Raw genomic sequence first — 18,713 nt, forward strand, 5'->3', positions numbered from 1 at the left:
AATCAGTGGCGCTCTGGGAATGGAGATGTTCGGTTTGCCTGCCATCTGACATGTATGACACTGTTTTACGTACTGTTTGACGCTATTTACCATACCTGGCCAGTAGTAGTCTTGACGAATTCCATGGTAAGTCTTGTTGAAGCCGTAGTGGGAGAGTGCTCCGTGAGCCAGGTGTAGAATAGTGGGCCGCAGGCTGCTAGGAATCACAAGTTGTTCGATGTTGGCCCAATCGTCCTCCTCCTTCAGTTTACTGGGTCTATATCTGCGGTAGAGCAAGTCGTTCTCTAGGAAGAACCCAGGAATACTGTCGGGTTGAGTCTCAGCCTGGAAAAACAATGGTGTTAAAGTAAGATCTTCCCTCTGCAACTTACGGAAATCCAACTTGGTCAGATGCGGGGGGAGTTTCTGAGGGTCTTGAGGGACAGCGGTAGCAGTAGAGTCAGCTGGCTGTGGACGTGCGGCTTGTGCACGGGTGGTCACGAGAACCGGAGGAGAAACTTCATCACTCTCTTGAACCTCTGCTGGAACATACTCTAGAATAGGGTTTATTGGCACAGAGTTACACACCTGGGGTTTGTCCATGACGATCAGGTTGGTCGGTTGCAGGTCTTCTGCCAAGTCGTTGCCTAGGAGAAGTTGCACTCCAGGCATGGGAAAAGGCTTTTCCCTGACGGCGACTTGGACTTCCCCGTTCACGTAGGGACAATCCAGGTGGACTCTGGCGAGAGGGTATGGAGTGGTAGCAGTGAGGTCAGTGATGAAGACAGTTTCTCCGGTATAGGAGATGTTGGGCACAGCCGACTTCAAGATGATCGATTGAAGAGCCGCTGTGTCCCTCAAGATCTTCAATTTGAAACGTCCCTCCGGATTTGAACCGTTGGCAGAGACAGTTCCAGTATACAGGTGGTTACTGAAAAGAGAAAGATCATTAACATTAACACCAATATTCATCACAGGCTTACCGGACTTAGGAGGAGTTGGTTTGGGTTTTTGTTGGTCAGTGGTTCCCTTGTATTGAGACTTACCACACTTGTCTATGGTATGTGCATAGAGTCTACAATACTTGCAGTACAGTTGTGAACCAGCTTGATCAGGGCTCACTTTCTCGTAACTGTACCACGACTTCTTACTGGAGGATGGTTCGGGTGTCAGCCGGTGGATGAGGCTGTAAGTGTCAGCCGACTTAGCACACTTCAGGTAGTCGGTTTCTTCTTTATCTGCTAAGTAGAGACGGACAGGAGGCGGCACACGTCTCAAGAATTCTTCAACAAGCATCAGGTTGACGAGTTCTGCAAAAGTAGAGACATGTGCCGCTTCCAGCCATTTCATGAAATATCTCCGTTTTGTGTTAGCAAACTCGAGGAAGGTAGTGGTACTTGCCTTCAGGTGGTCACGGAATTTCCTTCTATAACTTTCTGTGGAAAGTAGGTAGGCGTCCAACACTGCTTGTTTCAGAGTCTGGTAGTCATTCTCAGACGCCAGAGTACTGAGTGTGACTGCCGCTCTACCTGTAAGATGGACTCTGAGAAGTGTGGCCCATTGGTCGACAGGCCAACTGAGTTGATTAGCAAGGGTTTCAAAGGTGGTAAAGAACACATCAACTTCTGCTTCTACAAAGGATGGCATTAACTTACTTGCATGTGATATATTAAAACTGACGGGAAGATTGGCAGTAGTTTGCTGGCGTTGAGCGAGGTGTGAAGTTTCCAACGTGTATTCTCGTTGACGACACTCTAGAGCCAGAGTCGCTTGTTGCTTGTCATGCTCACGTTGTATCGCCAACTCTCGTTGTTTTGTTTCAAGCTGTACTCGTTCACGTTCACGGAGTAATGCGACCTCACGTTCGTGTTCTTCTCTCCTCAAAGCAGCTTCGCGTTCTCTGAGGGTGATTTCTCGTTCTTGTTCTTCCCTTCGTATGGCAGCTGCTTCCCTTTGCTGTTCGCGGGCTTCCCTTTGCTGCTTACGTTCAATCTTGGCCAGCTCTAGTTTGAGTTTCATCGTCGCCAAATCAGTTTTATCTGCAATATAGTAAGTTTCATGAGTTTCAGAGTCTATCTTACCTTGCTCTAAATAGTAATCCAGCAACAGGTTGTACAGGTCATTTTTGTTGGCTTGGTAGGGAACTTCTAGTTGATACTCATGTGCAAGAGTTTGTAATTCAGTCCTCTTGGCACGACTTAAAGTCCCTATTTCACCTGCTGGATTTGCACGGAAAGCTTGGAGACGAAACATGGTGAAATTAGCAAATAAATGTAACACGAATATTCAATAGTGAATGTCAGAAACAGGACAACGTGGCAACTGGTACCCATCCTGTGGGATCTTTAACAATTAAAGTTAAGTAAAAGATGTTAAATGATTAAATTAAATCAAGGGCGCAGGAAATCTTGTACCCGGTACTCATGTAAGAGGATAAGGGCAAGAAAATCCTACTAACAATTGAAACAGAGTTTCGAAAACAAATGAAACAGTAAATTGCTTCAAAAGTAAAATTGGTAGTCCAACGATGTAGGCATACCTTGCCGAGTCTCTATAGGACATAAAGCAAGTTTTTCCTACTGAATTTAATATGATACTTACAGAATTAGCGAACTTTTGTGCTCTGAAAAAGTAAGCTAATTCCCTACCGTTGTATGTATCATCATCTCTGACTGACGTGTAGGGGTGCGAGGTGTCAACTGGTGACGAGAACTGCTGCTGAGGTCCCAATTCAACAACTACAGTTCGAGCTAGAGGAACTATGGCCCTCTTTGTCCTCCTACAGTCAGATTGCAGAAGATTGGGTACTCTTGACCCGGGGCAGACCACAGTACCAGGGTACCAATATGATGATCTGTCAAAAATGAGAAATATCCAAGGGACAAAGATGGTAAACACGAATAATAACACGGAGGGAGAGATGACCAATTAAGAGTATGACTGCGGCCTACAGTCACCACGTAATCCAAAGTTGTCTCACCTTCACCATATGTTACTCTCGTAATGCACAATACACCGCACCATATAAAAAATGAAATTGAATATGAAAAATAGTAAAAGCTACGTTAACAAAGTTAAATACGCTTACCATTAATTACCACTTGGCACCAGTACCTGAGTGAAGCTCCTAGGACAGGCCCCCATATAATATGTGACGGTAACGCGTTGGTGTTCGGCTGTTCAAAGCTAGGGGTATGGCCTCGTCACATAGTATAAAAAAAAATAGAAAATCTGGAACTCCGTCTGTGGTAAGGTAAGGAGAAGACACACAAAACACAAGTAAATTTTAACAATGGAATTTTAATTACGTTAAATAAACAAAACATGAATAAAATGGACAAACAAATTCGTATAATAAAATCAATCAAAATAATAAGAATAATTAAATGACACAATGAAAAGTTACGTTAAGACAAGTGAGCAAAATAACAAGAAGTGCAATATACAAGTAAATGAGAGGTGCGGGAGTATTGGCTTTAAGCTATCACCTCTCTTAGTACACGTACGCCAAAGCTTACGTCTAGCAGGGAGAAGTGTTAACTGTGTGAAAGCACTGAATACTCTGAGGACTGAGGTCGTGGCGGCCCCAGACATCAAGTAGTATGGTGGGCGAGTGCAGTTGCAGCCAGACCGGCGACCAATCAGCGAGGAGCCGGCAGCAAGACGGGTAGTTTGGCGGTTTGAGTCTGAGCAGGTGTACTTGGCTGCATACGTTTTGCGCTCTGGCAAACCTTGCTGGTGTTGTTGTCGTTGTTGGACATTTCTTCCATAGTAGTTTTATATAGATGGATCGACGTATTTGTGGAGGGAAGAGCAGGCTCAATCTCTTGAAGGAGATTATCGTCACAATATATATATATATATGACTGAAAACTCACACCCCAGAAGTGACTCGAACCCATACTGCAAGGAGCAACGCAACCGGTATCTACAGGACGCCTTAATCCGCTTGACGATCACGACCGGACAATAGGGAATTTGTGGGATTAACTTTTGTCATCTTATGCTGGATGCGTTCTAGTGAATTTATATCTATTCTTTAGTATGGCGACCACAACTCAACTGCATCATCTAAATGTGGCCAACAAGAGCACGATATAGCTGAAGAACAAGACAAGACGTTGTATTACTTAATCTTCGATAAATAAATCCCAGTGTTCCATTTGCCTTATTGCGAACAATTATGCACTGATTTTTTTGTTTTAAATTCTTACTAACCATGACCCCCAAATCCCTATAGTAATCCGACTTTGTGATGTCAACACCATCTACCTCGTAGCTTGTAACTATCATCATTACTTGGCCTCAAAACCTTACATATGTCAGTATTACGCTGCAACTGCCAGTCTTAGGACAATTTCAAACCACTACTTAGATCGTCTTGAATGGAGTCTTTTTAGTTCTAGAGATTTTTTCCTTGTTTATTTCAACATTGAAAATAATAGCAATTTACAGTAATGAAATTTAATGAATTTAAGAGAGGCCTCTGCAAGAAATTTCTTTGATCTATTCTTTTTTAATTAAGGAAGGGAGTACCACCTGTGGCTGGAAGAAGGGGACCCTTAGCCTCGGAGGAAACCACACATAACGCATTGGAGGGAATGTTTAGGTCCCCTCCAACACAGTTTTTGTGTGCTGTTCTCCTACCACCCCCTTCCTTTTGTGTTTTTTTGTGCTTTATTATGTGTTTAAAGGTTACAAGATGTACATTGGTTAATGCAAAAAGTGCCTAAAGGTTATGGATCTCTTGAAGCTCTTCCGCCTCCAGACAGGTATTTTCCCTCTGGATCGCCACACTGAGGCGCTGAAACAAAAAACTGGAAGCCCTTGGGTCTCTGGTGACGTTAATGAGCTTGGAGCCCAATTCCTTGAGAAATCCCAAGGCACTCTTACCCCAGGGGCCATGCGTCTCAGACGCTATGGGAACACAGGTGTATTGACCTTCCAGTCGCCTGTACTTGAGTGATTTTGCTGTTTCCCCTTTGCTTGGCCGCCCCACCTGCTTGATCAGCTCCAAAGAGTACATAGGTGTCAGCCAGGGTGGATACACATGTGTAGTCCCACACCAACAGTGTACCCGTTTTCCAAGGGTATATAGTGATACCATCAGGGCGAAGTGTAGGGTCATTCGGGTGTTAGTCCCCTAGGATGCGAGGTTCTCTCTCCGCTGAGCATCGAGCTGAGACGAGGCTTACTTGTCCTCAGTGTGAATTGGGGCACCAAGGCGGAGGTCCACTGCTACACGAAGGGATTCTGGATCTAGAAGCGTGCCCATTGCCAATATGGGTACTGCCAGGAGGAAGTCTCCTGCATAGTGGGCATGCACTGCTCTGAGGCGGGCTTTCTCATTGTCTGATGTTGCGGCGCATAGCATGGCATCAGCTACTTTTTCCACTAGTGGGTGGTCCCAGCTGGACTGTTTATGTGTTTTTTTTGTTGGCCCTATAATGGTTGCTGGGGCTGCAAGAGCATTCCACTGATTTGAGCATTCAGTGAAAGCAGGATCTTGTATTCCTGCTGAATCCCTCAGGGTTTCAGGTAGGATATCTCTGACGAAGTCGTGCGATACATGGGAGGAGGAAAGGAAGGCTGGTAGAGCAATCTGGGAGGCTGTGCAGACACCAAGGCCGCCGAGTCTTACAGAGAGGGTTGCTTGCTCCCACTGAAAGTCGTTCAATGGCAGGTTCAGGACATTCACCAGCAAGGACCTCAGAAGGGTGCAATACACGTTTAATTTAGGGCTGCTGTAGGATGGAGAACATCTCAGAAAGTAGGTCAACTTAGGGAGAGACAGGCATCTTGTGAGGAGGAAGATAGCATCATGGGCATCAGTCTTGTCAATCCTGTCCAGCATTCTCTTTAGATCCGTGATTTTTGTATCCAGGACCTCCTCGATTGCTTATGGGCCAATGGGGGCACCGAGAATGGTGCAGTCAGGTGACTCGACAACGAGAATGTCTGGAAGAACATTTTTTATTTGCCCAGTGATGTCTGGGTTGCGGGAGACTATTTCACATTTGGATGCATTGAATATGAGGCCCAAGGTTGCTCCTTGGTTTTCCTTATATGCTCTAAAATGGTTTCCAGGGTTCCAGCGATAGTGTCATCATCCAGATACCAGATGTTTAGCTCGCTTGTCAGAACAATAGCCTAGTCTCACCTATATAACACAAATTTTATGTTCCCTGGTCATCAAAATATCTGTCAGAATCATTGAGCAAATTTGTAAAACAAGAAAAATTTGGATTCTGAGAGATATATACCTACTTTATCTTGAGGTTACCTTGAGGTGCTTCCGGGGTTTAGCGTCCCCACGGCCCGGTCGTCGACCAGGCCTCCTGGTTGCTGGACTGGTCAACCAGGCTGTTGGACACGGCTGCTCTCAGCCTGTCGTACGAGTCACAGCCTAGTTAATCAGGTATCCTTTGGAGATGCTTATCCAGTTCTCTCTTGAACAATGTGAGGGGTCGGCCAGTTATGCCCCTTATGTGTATTAGAAACGTGTTGAAGAGTTTCGAGCCTCTGATGTTGATAGAGTTCTCTTTCAGAGTACCTGTTGCACCTCTGCTTTTCAACGGGGGTATTCTGCACATCCTGCCATGTCTTCTGGTCTCATGTGATGTTATTTCTGTGTGCAGGTTTGGGACCAGCCCCTCTACTATTTTCCACGTGTATATTATTATGTACCTCTCCCGCCTGCGCTCAAGAGAATACAGATTTAGGCTCTTTTGTCGCTCCTAGTAGTTTAGATGTTTTACTGAGTGGATTCTAGCAGTTAAGGATCTCTGCACGCTCTCCAGGTCAGCAATTTCTCCAGCTTTGAAAGGGGCTGTCATTGTGCAGCAGTACTTCACTCTAGAGAGCACTAGCGTCTTGAAGAGTATCATCATCGGTATAGCTTCTCTTAGTTTGAAAAATTCTTGTTATCCAACCTGTCATTTTTCTTGCAGTTGTGACGGCTACTTTATTGTGTTCTTTAGAGGTAAGGTCTTCCGACATGAGTACACCCAAATCCTTTACCTTTTCGTTCTATGTTATGATTTGACTGAATTTTGTACGTGGTTTCCGTTTTTATATATTTGTTTTCCATAGCGCATGAGCTGGAACTTATCTTCGTTAAACACCATATTATTTCCTGTAGCCCATAGAAAAACCTGATATACATCTGACTGGAGGTTTGCCATGTCCCTCTATGTTGTATACTCTCAAAAAAATCCTAGTTTCATTTGCAAAGGATGATACAGTGCTGTAGATTGTGTCCTTGTCTATGTCCGATATGAGGACGAGAAAAGTATTGGATCAAGCACAGTACCCTCGGGGACTGAGCTCTTCACGGTTGAAGGACCGGATTTTATTTTGTTGACTATTATACATTGGGTTCGATTCAACCCGTTCTCGAACTTTCGTATAGTCAATATTGACTTATTAAATAAGAGCATATGGGACATACTAAACATACTAGTTTACCTTGAAAAGCTTCATAGAAAACAACGACCTTACCTAACCTTCTTAGTATGTTAAGATAAGCATGTTATTGCTTCGTAATTACAATTATTACTTAACCTATTATTGGTATAGGATAAGTAATAATTGTAATTACGAAGCAATAACATGCTTATCTTAACATACTAAGAAGGTTAGGTAAGATCGGTGTTTTCTATGAAGCTTTTCAAGGTAAACTAGTATGTGTAGTAAGTCACATATGCACATATTTAATAAGTCAATATTGACTGTAAGAAAGTGTGAGAACGGGTTGTTCTATTAGTCAGGAAATTGTAGATCCATCTGCCTATTTTTCCGGTAATTCTTTTTGCACGCATTTTGTGTGCAATAACATGATGGTCACATTTGTCGAAGGCTTTTGCAAAATCTGTGTAAATTACATCGGCGTTTTGTTTGTCTTTCATGGCATCTAATGCCATGTCATAGTGGTTCAGCAACTGTGACAGGCAAGAGCGCCCTGTCATGAAACCATGTTGTCAGGGGTTATGGAGAAGCTGTGATTCCATGTATTTTGTGATCTTACTTCTTAGCACTCTCTCAAACATTTTTATGATGTGCGATGTTAGTGCTCGGTGTGTAATTTTTTGCTTCTGCCTCATTTCCTCCTTTATGAAGAGGTGTTATCTCTACTGTTTTTAGTATGTCAGGGATAACGCCAGTATCTAGGCTTTGTCTCCAAAGAATGTGAAGGGCCTGCGACAGTGTTTCTTTTACAGCTCTTGATGAATATAGAGTTCCAAGAATTAGGGCCTGGTGCAGAGGGCATAGGCATACTGTTTATTGCTTCTTCAAAATCCAGTGGGGATAGGGTGTCCTCTGATATATGATTTGATGTTGGTATCATATCCATGAACAATTCATTTGGGTTATCAATCTTTAGTGTATTTAGTTGCTCGCTGAAGACAGAGTCGTACTGCTTCCTCAGTAGCTCGCTCATTTCTTTCTTGTCATAGGTGAAAGTTTCATCTCCCTTTCGCAGGGGCCCGATATTACACGTGGTTTGATCTTGATTTTGCATAGGAGAAAAAATATTTCGGATTTCTCTCTATTTCACTGATGGCCTTTTGGTCTCTTTGCCTCTCCTGGGTTTTGTATGATTCTTGTATCTTGAGTTCAATTGTTTCTATTTCTCTACCTAACCGTCTTCGCCGTTCTTGAGATAGGGTGCGACTCTCAAGTTGTTCCGCGATTCGTTTTCTTCGCCTATATAGGAAACGACGTTCCTGTTCCAATCTGCATCCCTTCCTCTTTTTTCTTAGGGGTTTGCGGTTTGAACATATTTCTAGTGCTACTGATCTTATTTTTTCCAGGCACTGGTTCAGGTTTACATTTTCAAGCTGTTCTTCTCAGTTTATTTCTGTGAAGTCTTGGTTTATTTGCTCCCAATTTATCTCTTTATTATTGAAGTTGAATTTGCTGAAATCTCCTCCACTGGGAATCGGAACTGGTTTTGAAGATCTATTCCCCATGCTTGTCAGAACTTCAATTAAGTTGTGATCTGAGTAACAGGTATTTGTAATCATTATGTTCCTGATCAATTCATCATTATTGGTGAAAATGAGGCCCATGTTCTCCTTCTTATTTGATTTTACTATTTGCTGGTTTAAGGCAAACCTGTCGCACATCCGTAGCAGGTCATTTGCATGTGCCTGTTCATTTAGGCTACTTCCTGGTATTCTTTCTGATATTAGTGTATTAGACAGGTACTTCCATTTCAGGTGCCATAGGTTGAAGTCCCCAAGCAGGATGATGTTCAGGGCTGGATTTGTGAGGTTTTCCAAGCAGTGTTCTATTTCATTAGTTGATCTTTAAACTGCTGAGGGTTTGCCTCTTGTGACTTATATACAAGGAAAATAACTACCTTTAGAATATCTGTTTTATACCTATACTGATATCTACTACCTGCTTGATTCCATAATTACAATTTAAAAAAAAGTCATAAGGTGTTAACGTTCTATGGCACATATGTATTTAAAATGACGTTGACACATTACATGTAAATTTCTAACCAATATTTGGTGTAATAATAATCTAATTACTAACCTTAAGAATCTCAGGGAGTTTTCCTGGACGATCATCAAGGCGTTCATCATGGAGAAGATCTTGCTGAGGCCGGGAGTGTTTACCAGGGAGGCGTCGGTGAGGGCGAGGAGCCTCGTTGTGGGGACCACCAAGCGGCTCCTGAGGGACCACTGGGCGAAGGTGGCGAGGAAGGTGAGGTCGTCGCTCACCACCACCACCGTCACACACCACGACACCTGCCGCAGCTGTGGACGACAACATGGTAAACGTTGTGTGACAGTGACCAATGTTATGACCCCATGTAACCTGGGTGGAACGAGTTAAAATTAAGAGGTCAGAGAAATTAAATATATAATAAACATCAGTGAGTAATTTGAGAATACGAGCAGAGGATGAGCATCTGATAAAAGGGACAGGGAATGAGATGTCATTATTTTGGTGACATGACGTAATGCTAACATGACATTGTGATGTTACTTGAGTTACAGCAGTCGTCAGCGATGTATGTACTTTGTTGATCTCCTGGATGGAGGAACAATATAGTGCCCTGTGTTAGTAGTGAAGTGAAGGCTACTTGTCAAGTGTGAGGAAGCTGTTGGGGAAAACATACACCATTTCTCTGCTATTTGAATATATTAGAGGTGGCCTGGAAGTGAGTGTTGGTTGTGCACGTGTGAAACTCTAATTGTGTGCCCCTAAAAGAGGAAGGAAGTAAGCGGGCGTTTCTGTGTGGAGCCTGCCGGGCGACTCCGTGTTCTCAAGTCAGTACTGGAGGAGGCCTTGTGAAGCTGTCCTAAAGTGATTTTTGTGGGCGACCTGAGTGATCGCCATGTTGAGCGCCAGAGAGTGAGCGCCCCACGTCATAGATTTCTGCGGTTTGTGTGGGAAGAAGTTATTGGAGGAACTTCGAGGCTGGAGAGGAAGTGTATGCTGAACTCTGAGGTAGAGCACATCTCCGTAGTGAGGAGTTGAATTTCTAGCAGTGTAAGGGAGCTACACTTTTCTTTTGTGGAGCCAGTGGAGGAGCGTCACAGATGGTGGTGTAGGACTTTTTGTGCAGCAGATTGAGAGAAATGCAGAAATACCTTTCATGATTTTTGGAGGACCTAGATATATGCATTGGTAATGAGCCTCTAGGAGCAGAACTGAGGATCATGTGGACACAGTAATGTATGAGGGAAGTGCTTGAACGCTTATTAGCGAGTGAGATACAGTATTAGGTGACACATTGATCTGTTTTTTTTTTTGTTATGGGGTACTTATGTAGATGTTCCAGGTATTTCAGCACCAAGCAGTGAGGGGGTAGTAGGTCGTGACTCAAGTGTTGTGCAGCCACGTGATAGAGATAGTTGATGAAGCCAGGATATGATATTGGAGTGGTACTGGGTTGTAGCAGCTTAGATAGTTGTATGGTGATATTGTATGTTATATATATCTTTTATTATGTATGTTTTTTATATATTAAATGTTTGTTAACAGCTGGTCTTTGCTCTTATCCTGGTGAGGTTTCCCAGAAAGCGAGAGTGAGAGAGGGTACCGGCTGAGGAAAGGGTGACAGTACACTCTAATTCACGAAAAGGGGATTTAGGATATCATTCCAAAGAAGGAGAGAGTTTGGAGTCACAGTGGCTGGAGTAGGGTGAGTACACAACACAACGAGGCTAGTTTTGGAGCCTCACCCCTGAATAAGTGACGATGAACCACTCTCCAACATCAAGAGGCGTACAGGGTGATCCAAGGTCAATTGCAAACACTCCAGTGTCCATTGCTGGTCGACCGACGCTAGTGGGAGTGTGGTCGACCGCCGCTAGCGGGAGTGTGGTCGACCGACGCTAGCGGGAGTGTGGTCGACCGACGCTAGCGGGAGTGTGGTCGACCGACGCTAGCGGGAGTGTGGTCGACCGACGCTAGCGGGAGTGTGGTCGACCGACGCTAGCGGGAGTGTGGTCGACCGACGCTAGCGGGAGTGTGGTCGACCGACGCTAGCGGGAGTGTGGTCGACCGACGCTAGCGGGAGTGTGGCTGCTGAGATCAGCGGTTGTTCTGTCAGGGACGCAAGTAGCAGTATGGTGCAACAACCAGAGCATCCTTTAGGGTTTAAACCCCCAATGCCCTCCCGATACGATAATGTGAGAGTGACCTACCACCGTCAGCAGTAATGTGAGCGTGACCTACCAGCATCAGCAGTAATGTGAGAGTGACCTACCAGCATCAGCAGTAATGTGAGAGTGACCTACCACCATCAGCAGTAATGTGAGAGTGACCTACCACCATCAGCAGTAATGAGAGAGTGACCTACCACCATCAGCAGTAATGTGAGAGTGACCTACCACCATCAGCAGTAATGTGAGAGTGACCTACCACCATCAGCAGTAATGTGAGAGTGACCTACCACCATCAGCAGTAATGTGAGAGTGACCTACCACCATCAGCAGTAATGTGAGAGTGACCTACCACCATCAGCAGTAATGTGAGAGTGACCTACCACCATCAGCAGTAATGTGAGAGTGACCTACCAGCATCAGCAGTAATGTGAGAGTGACCTACCAGCATCAGCAGTAATGTGAGAGTGACCTACCACCATCACCAGTAATGTGAGAGTGACCTACCACCATCACCAGTAATGTGAGAGTGACCTACCAGCATCAGCAGAAATGTGAGAGTGACCTACCACCATCAGCAGTAATGTGAGAGTGACCTACCAGCATCAGCAGTAATGTGAGAGTGACCTACCACCATCAGCAGTAATGTGAGAGTGACCTACCACCATCAGCAGTAATGTGAGAGTGACCTACCAGCGTCAACATTAATGTGAGAGTGACCTACCAGCATCAGCAGTAATGTGAGAGTGACCTACCAGCATCAGCAGTAATGTGAGAGTGACCTACCACCATCAGTAGTAATGTGAGAGTGACCTACCACCATCAGTAGTAATGTGAGAGTGACTTACCAGCATCAGCAGTAATGTGAGAGTGACCTACCACCATCAGCAGTAATGTGAGAGTGACCTACCAGCATCAGCAGTAATGTGAGAGTGACCTACCACCATCAGCAGTAATGTGAGAGTGACCTACCACCATCAGCAGTAATGTGAGAGTGACCTACCTGCATCAACAGTAATGTGAGAGTGACCTACCACCATCAGCAGTAATGTGAAAGTGACCTACCACCATCAGCAGTAATGTGAGAGTGACCTACCTGCATCAACAGTAATGTGATAGTGACCTACCACCATCAGCAGTAATGTGAGAGTGACCTACCACCATCAGCAGTAATGTGAGAGTGACCTACCTGCATCAACAGTAATGTGAGAGTGACCTACCAGCGTCAACAGTAATGTGATAGTGACCTACCACCATCAGCAGTAATGTGAAAGTGACCTACAAGCACCATCAATAATGTGACAGTGACCAACCAACTCCAGCAGTAATGTGAAAGTGATTAACTAGCGTCAGCAATAATATGAGAGTGACATTCCAGTTTCAGCATCTATTTAACAATAACCTATCAGTTTCAGCAATAATGTGATAGTGACCTACCCGCTGAGCCTCACCGACCACCATGGAGAGCTGCATGCGCCTGACGTCCTCACCATCCGTTGACACCTCGAAGACTGATACACACGAAAATGTCCACAAATTTCTGTGCTGGAGACGCAGGATACTGTTCTGTTAAGAAAAGTACCGCACCTCATTGTTCGAAAATTATCTGTGAAGAATCTAATTTTTATAACTTCCCATAATCATGCTTTTGAAAAAAAATCATATTTCCATAAAGTTGCTAATATATTGTAGGTCCATAGTTCCATTTTGAACTATTATCTATTCTCACATCAAAATATTTTTCATAAGTTCACCGAAATGTCGTCTAGTTATAGTTTATTTATGGGATTATTGTGCAATTTTCTAATCCAAGATATTTTATCATTTATACTCTTATTATTACTGTGTAACAGATTTATGTAAATATTCCTTGCTCATGGGCAGTAAGTGTTATTTCCTAATGGTTTATGCCCAATTGCGTATTTCCAAAGTAGAGAAAACGGAAATTATTTCCAACAAACTCTGCTTTTGTGACCTGAACAGTGTATGTCTCTACAATAACAAAACCTTTTTTTTGTCTAAAGATATTCCTGCACGGGTCATAAGCCTCCGGCTGGCCCAATAAATATTACTCGTTTCTGTCTTACTTAGGCGGTGTATGAATATTCATGACTCGTATGTTTGCTTCAGTAAGCTTATGCCCTGTGTGTTTAACAACTTCTTCTGCTCTGCTAAATCTTTCTTGAAAACTTATTTGGTTTGTAACTCAGCAGTGTTTGATAATGTTCCAGTGGTTTGTCGGGCATTTCTCCATTGTGTTGACATATCCTCATATCCTCTCATCTTCAGAAATCTATGAGCATATTTTCCCTGCAACATGGTTATCTAAGACTCACCTACGCATTCAAGACATTAACCTTCAGTGGGTTCCACAATATCGATATCTCGGAGTGTGGATTGATTTTAAAATGACATTCAATAAGCAAATTCAATATCTAAAGGAGAAAGCAAAGTCACGAATAAATATAATGAGAGCAATCACAGGGCCCCGTCTAGGAGCGGGACACAGAGTGTTGAGAATGTTTTACATACACGCCGTTCGTTCCCTGGTTGATTATGCAGCGCCTGCCTTACTCACTCTTTCTCCTGGTCAGTGGGCAAACGTTGCGGTTCTTCAAAATGATGCATTGCGAATCATAACAGGTGCTCCCAGATGGACTAAAATACTGAACCTAAGACTAGAAACAAAGCTAACGTCGATTTGAAATAAGGGTGAAGGGGATTGCTGCGTGCATGCTGACCAAGATATTGACTGGACCTAGAATCAGTTCACTTAAAGATATAATCACTGGAGCACTAACTCTGGACAGAAGAGCCTCCAATGGCAACAGGTGGACCCATTGTGCGATAAACACCATCAATACGTTCGATATGGCAAACACAGTCACTGAGAAGGGTGTCGACGACATACATGCAGACTTTGTTATACAAGCCCCTTGGGAATCTCTGCCAGCAGACTTTAAGATTATGGCTCTTGAAGGAAAGAAGGACCAGACACATCCTCATCTGCTACGTCACATTGCACAGATGCATATAGAAGCAAACATGGCATCCGACAGCTTCACTTACTTCACGGATGGGTCAGTAGACCAGCAGGGACATGAAACCGGATCTGCAGTTAAAGCAGGAAACTCTGTATATAGTTGGAGGCTCTCAAATGGGTGTTCGACTTTACAAACAGAGATGCTAGCCATTCAAAAGGCTTTGGAACATGCTCTTGCTGAACACCGACAACATGTTATCATCCATACAGATTCGCGAACCGCCATTGAAACCTTGCAACAGGCACACATATGTGATAACATCCATCTGATCACAAATGTCTTATCATTCATGCACACACTCAAGCGACAAGGCCGACGGGTACTTATCAACTGGGTGCCAAGTCATGTGGGACTACTCGGAAATGACATTGCAGACGAAGCTGCAAAACTTGCTACTAAGAGGAGAAATGTAGACATTTACATACCACAGAGTCTATCCCAGATGAAGAAAGTAATTCGAAACAGAGCAATGCGAAAGATGTACAGTGACCACACCACAGCAGTTGCAACATCAGGATCTGCGGGTTGGTACAAGAATTCAACCAACTACGAACCACTTAGTTTGATGAAAGGGGGCAGTAGACCAACGGAAGTGCACTTACATCGCATCAGGCTTGGATACCCATGTGCATGGGAAATAGGCTTACGGGTTCCGGAAGGTGAGAGGAAATGTCAACACTGTGGAGAAATGCCCGACAGACCACTGGAACATTATCTAACACAGTGCACAGTTACAAACCCGTTAAGATTTCACCCTCGATTCGACAGAGCAGAGGAAGTTGTTAAACACATATGGCAAAATCTTACTGAAGCGACCATACGGGTCATACATACTCATCCTCCGCCCAGGTAAACCAGAAACGAGCATCACTTAGTGGGCCAGCCAGAGGCTTAGGGCCCGCGCAGGATTATCCCTGCTAAAAAGAAAAAAAAAAAAAAAAATCTAACACAGTGCACAGTTACAAACCCGTTACGATTTCAACTTAGATTCAACAGAGCAGAGGAAGTTGTTAAACACATATGGCAAAATCTTACTGAAGCGACCATACGAGTCATAAATACTCATCCTCCGCCCAAGTAAAACAGACACAAGCATCACTTTGTGGGCCAGCCAGAGGCTTAGGGCCCGCGCAGGATTATCCCTGCTAAAATGAATAAATAAAAAAAAAAAAATCTAAGACTGACGCCATGTAAGTGCACTTTTCTATTGCTTCCTTTCTTCAAAATAAGTGGTTCGTAGTTGGTTGTATTCTTGTACCAACCCACAGATCCTGATGCTGCAACTGCTGTGTTGTGGTCTTTGTACATCTTCTGCATTCCTGTCTATAATTATTTGCTTCACCTATCTATATAAATAAAAATGGAAATTTTCGTTTGTTCAAAATAGCTAATCGCCGAAAGTTCTTCACCGATTGTTTTGAAATTTTCAAACAATGTTCCACACGCCTCAGAGCGGATTTTTATATACATATTATATTGATATCACGTATGTGATGGAAAAAACGTGCCTTTATGGAAAACTGTGTTTTTCATGTGAGGGAAAACTTCGAAACCTCTTTACCGATTGCTTTGAAACTTTGGCACAACGTTGCATTGGAATAGGCGAGTGTTTTTATACACTTACTATACACATGCCTCACCTGTGACGGGAAAAAAACATTTTTTTTTTTTAAACAGCGCCATCTGTACGATGCAGGAGCAACATATGCTTTAATCTCCTAAAGTTCTTCACCGATTGCTTTGAAATTTTGACCCAACGTTCCATTCGAGTACGTGCATGTTTTTATATACCTACAATGTAGATGCCACACCTGTGACAGGTGAATCCATGCTTTGTTTCTAAACAGCGCCATCTGTTGCATGTAAGACCAACACAAGCTATACAAAACATATTACAATTCTATTTCAATTTTTCCAATTGCATTGATAAATTGAATTTTCATAGATTTTGATTTATTTTCATTTTGATTTAATCATTTTGTGTGACATTGCATTGGAATGTCACACAATTCTGTGTTGATTCTTTGTTGTTTTCCATACCGTTCATTTCGTGAGTATAGTTTATTTGTTTCTTTTTTCAGTTTTTATTTCGTTTTTTTTTAACTGTTCTTCTTATTTTTCAGTGCAATCGGTGGTGAAATTGAGCTGTGTCGATTGATCTGCGTTTGAATTGAAATATTTCGTTAGTATTTTTTATTTTTGTTTTAAAAACATGAAATTGGACAACACGTTTATTTCACAGCCGCAAATGTGCAACAAACAGCTATGAATCCACCGACTACAGCGTTAACTGCTTTCTTCACGTTATGTCAGAATGACGCGTTTGCCAAAACACTGCTGTATTATGAAGTACCTACGTATTACACATGGAATGCCAGTAGAAAATTATTTGAAGATGCAAACGAGAAAAGCGAGCCGACTGTAAACTGTAAACCATGCATCCCAATCAGGATGAATGCTTTTTTCTTCTAATGCTGTTGGTAAATGTGCCCGGTCCAACGTCTTTCCAGCAATTGAGATTTGTCAACGGCGTAACACATGCCACTTCCCGTAGTTCATGTCAAGCTCTGAATTCATTGGAGAACGACCAACACTGGGATGTGTGCATTAATGGCGCGTCCAACACGTCACATCCAAATCAAATTCGTGCATTGTTTGCAATCATATTGACCACCGGCTCTCCTTCATCTCCAACAGAGTTATGGGAGAAATATAAATCGCATATGGCTCAAGATATTATCCGTCGAATACGCAAGGAAAATTCAAATATGACCAAGGATGTTACAGCAAAATTCTACAACGAAGCGTTGATAATGATTGAAGACTTGAGCTTAGAAATCGCGAACAAAGTTCTCAATCAATAGGAAATGCCATCACCGAATCGATCAGCTGCTGCTTCGTTCGATGTAGAATTGCCTCGTGAACTAAATTACAACACGGGTGATCTGTTGTCGTATGTTTAATCAAATATTTCTAAACTAACGCTTGAGCGAAAAAGCATTTTCAATAATATAATTCAAACTGTCAATAACGGGCTTGGAAAAATCTTCTTAGTTGCACCAGGAGGAACTGGTAAAACCTTCAGAATTAGATTGATTCTGGCAGCATTTCGATCTCAAAATGGCATAACCTTAGCTCTTGCATCGTCCTGAATTGCTGCGACATTGCTACCAGGTGGATGAACTGCTACTTCGGCTTTGAAATCGCCATTGAACATGCAATTCATTGAAACTCCCACGTGCAACATTTCCAAAGCATCCGGCCTGGGAAAAGTATTGCAGAAATGCAAACTTATTGTTTGGTATGAATGCACAATACCCCACAAAAAATCGCTCGAGGCTCTTGATCGATCATTGCAAGATTTTCGTGGAAACATCAGACCATTTGGGAACGCGTTAATATTGGTTGCAGGAGATTTCAGGCAAACATTACCTGTAATTCCTCGATCGACACCAACGGATGAAATAAATGCCTGCCTGAAATACTCTACTTTGTGGCGCCACGTAAAGGCATTTAAAGTAATTACAAATATACGTGTAGTTATGTAGCTACTGCAAAACGATCCATCAGATGAGATATTCTCACATCAACTTCTGGAAATTGGGAACATAAACGTGCCGGTTGATCTGACCTCAGGGCGAATTTCATTGCCTCATAACTTCTGCAATTTAGTGACGTCAAAAGAAGAATTGGATGAAAAAGTATTTCCCAATATTCAAACCAATTATAAGAATCACGATTGGCTGAGTGAACGAGGTATTCTTGTGGCCAAGAACAAAACGTCTACGACCTTAACAATATTATTCAGTCTAACATACAAAGCGAGGCAGTCACATACAAGTCCGTCGACACTGTTGAGGAAGCAGATGAAGCGGTTAATTATCCAAGAGAATTTTTTAATTCACTCGATCTGCCAGGGATACCATCACACATGGCAATTGAAAATCGGCTTGCCAAGTATCATGTTGCGAAATACCAACCAGCCAAAACTTTGCAACGCCACGCAGCATGCAGTAAAAAAATTAATCAGCGACGTCGTAGAAGTAAAAATCTTGACAGAACC

The 18,713-nt window shown here is 43.1% G+C and overlaps 1 protein-coding gene across 1 annotated transcript in view; it reads right to left on the minus strand.

Moving 5' to 3' along the window:
* Window positions 1–18,713, minus strand: part of LOC123759266 (probable glutamate receptor) — a 223,400-nt gene that overhangs the window by 164,539 nt on the left and 40,148 nt on the right. Inside the window, exons 4-5 of the mRNA XM_069334761.1 lie at window positions 13,044–13,172; window positions 9,526–9,749 (exon numbers count right to left, since the gene is read on the minus strand). Of these exons, the coding sequence (XP_069190862.1) occupies window positions 9,526–9,749; window positions 13,044–13,172 (353 nt within the window). The remainder of the gene's footprint in view (window positions 1–9,525; window positions 9,750–13,043; window positions 13,173–18,713) is intronic.

This window comes from Procambarus clarkii, chromosome 32, assembly GCF_040958095.1.
Source record: "Procambarus clarkii isolate CNS0578487 chromosome 32, FALCON_Pclarkii_2.0, whole genome shotgun sequence".
NCBI classification, from domain to species: domain Eukaryota; kingdom Metazoa; phylum Arthropoda; class Malacostraca; order Decapoda; family Cambaridae; genus Procambarus; species Procambarus clarkii.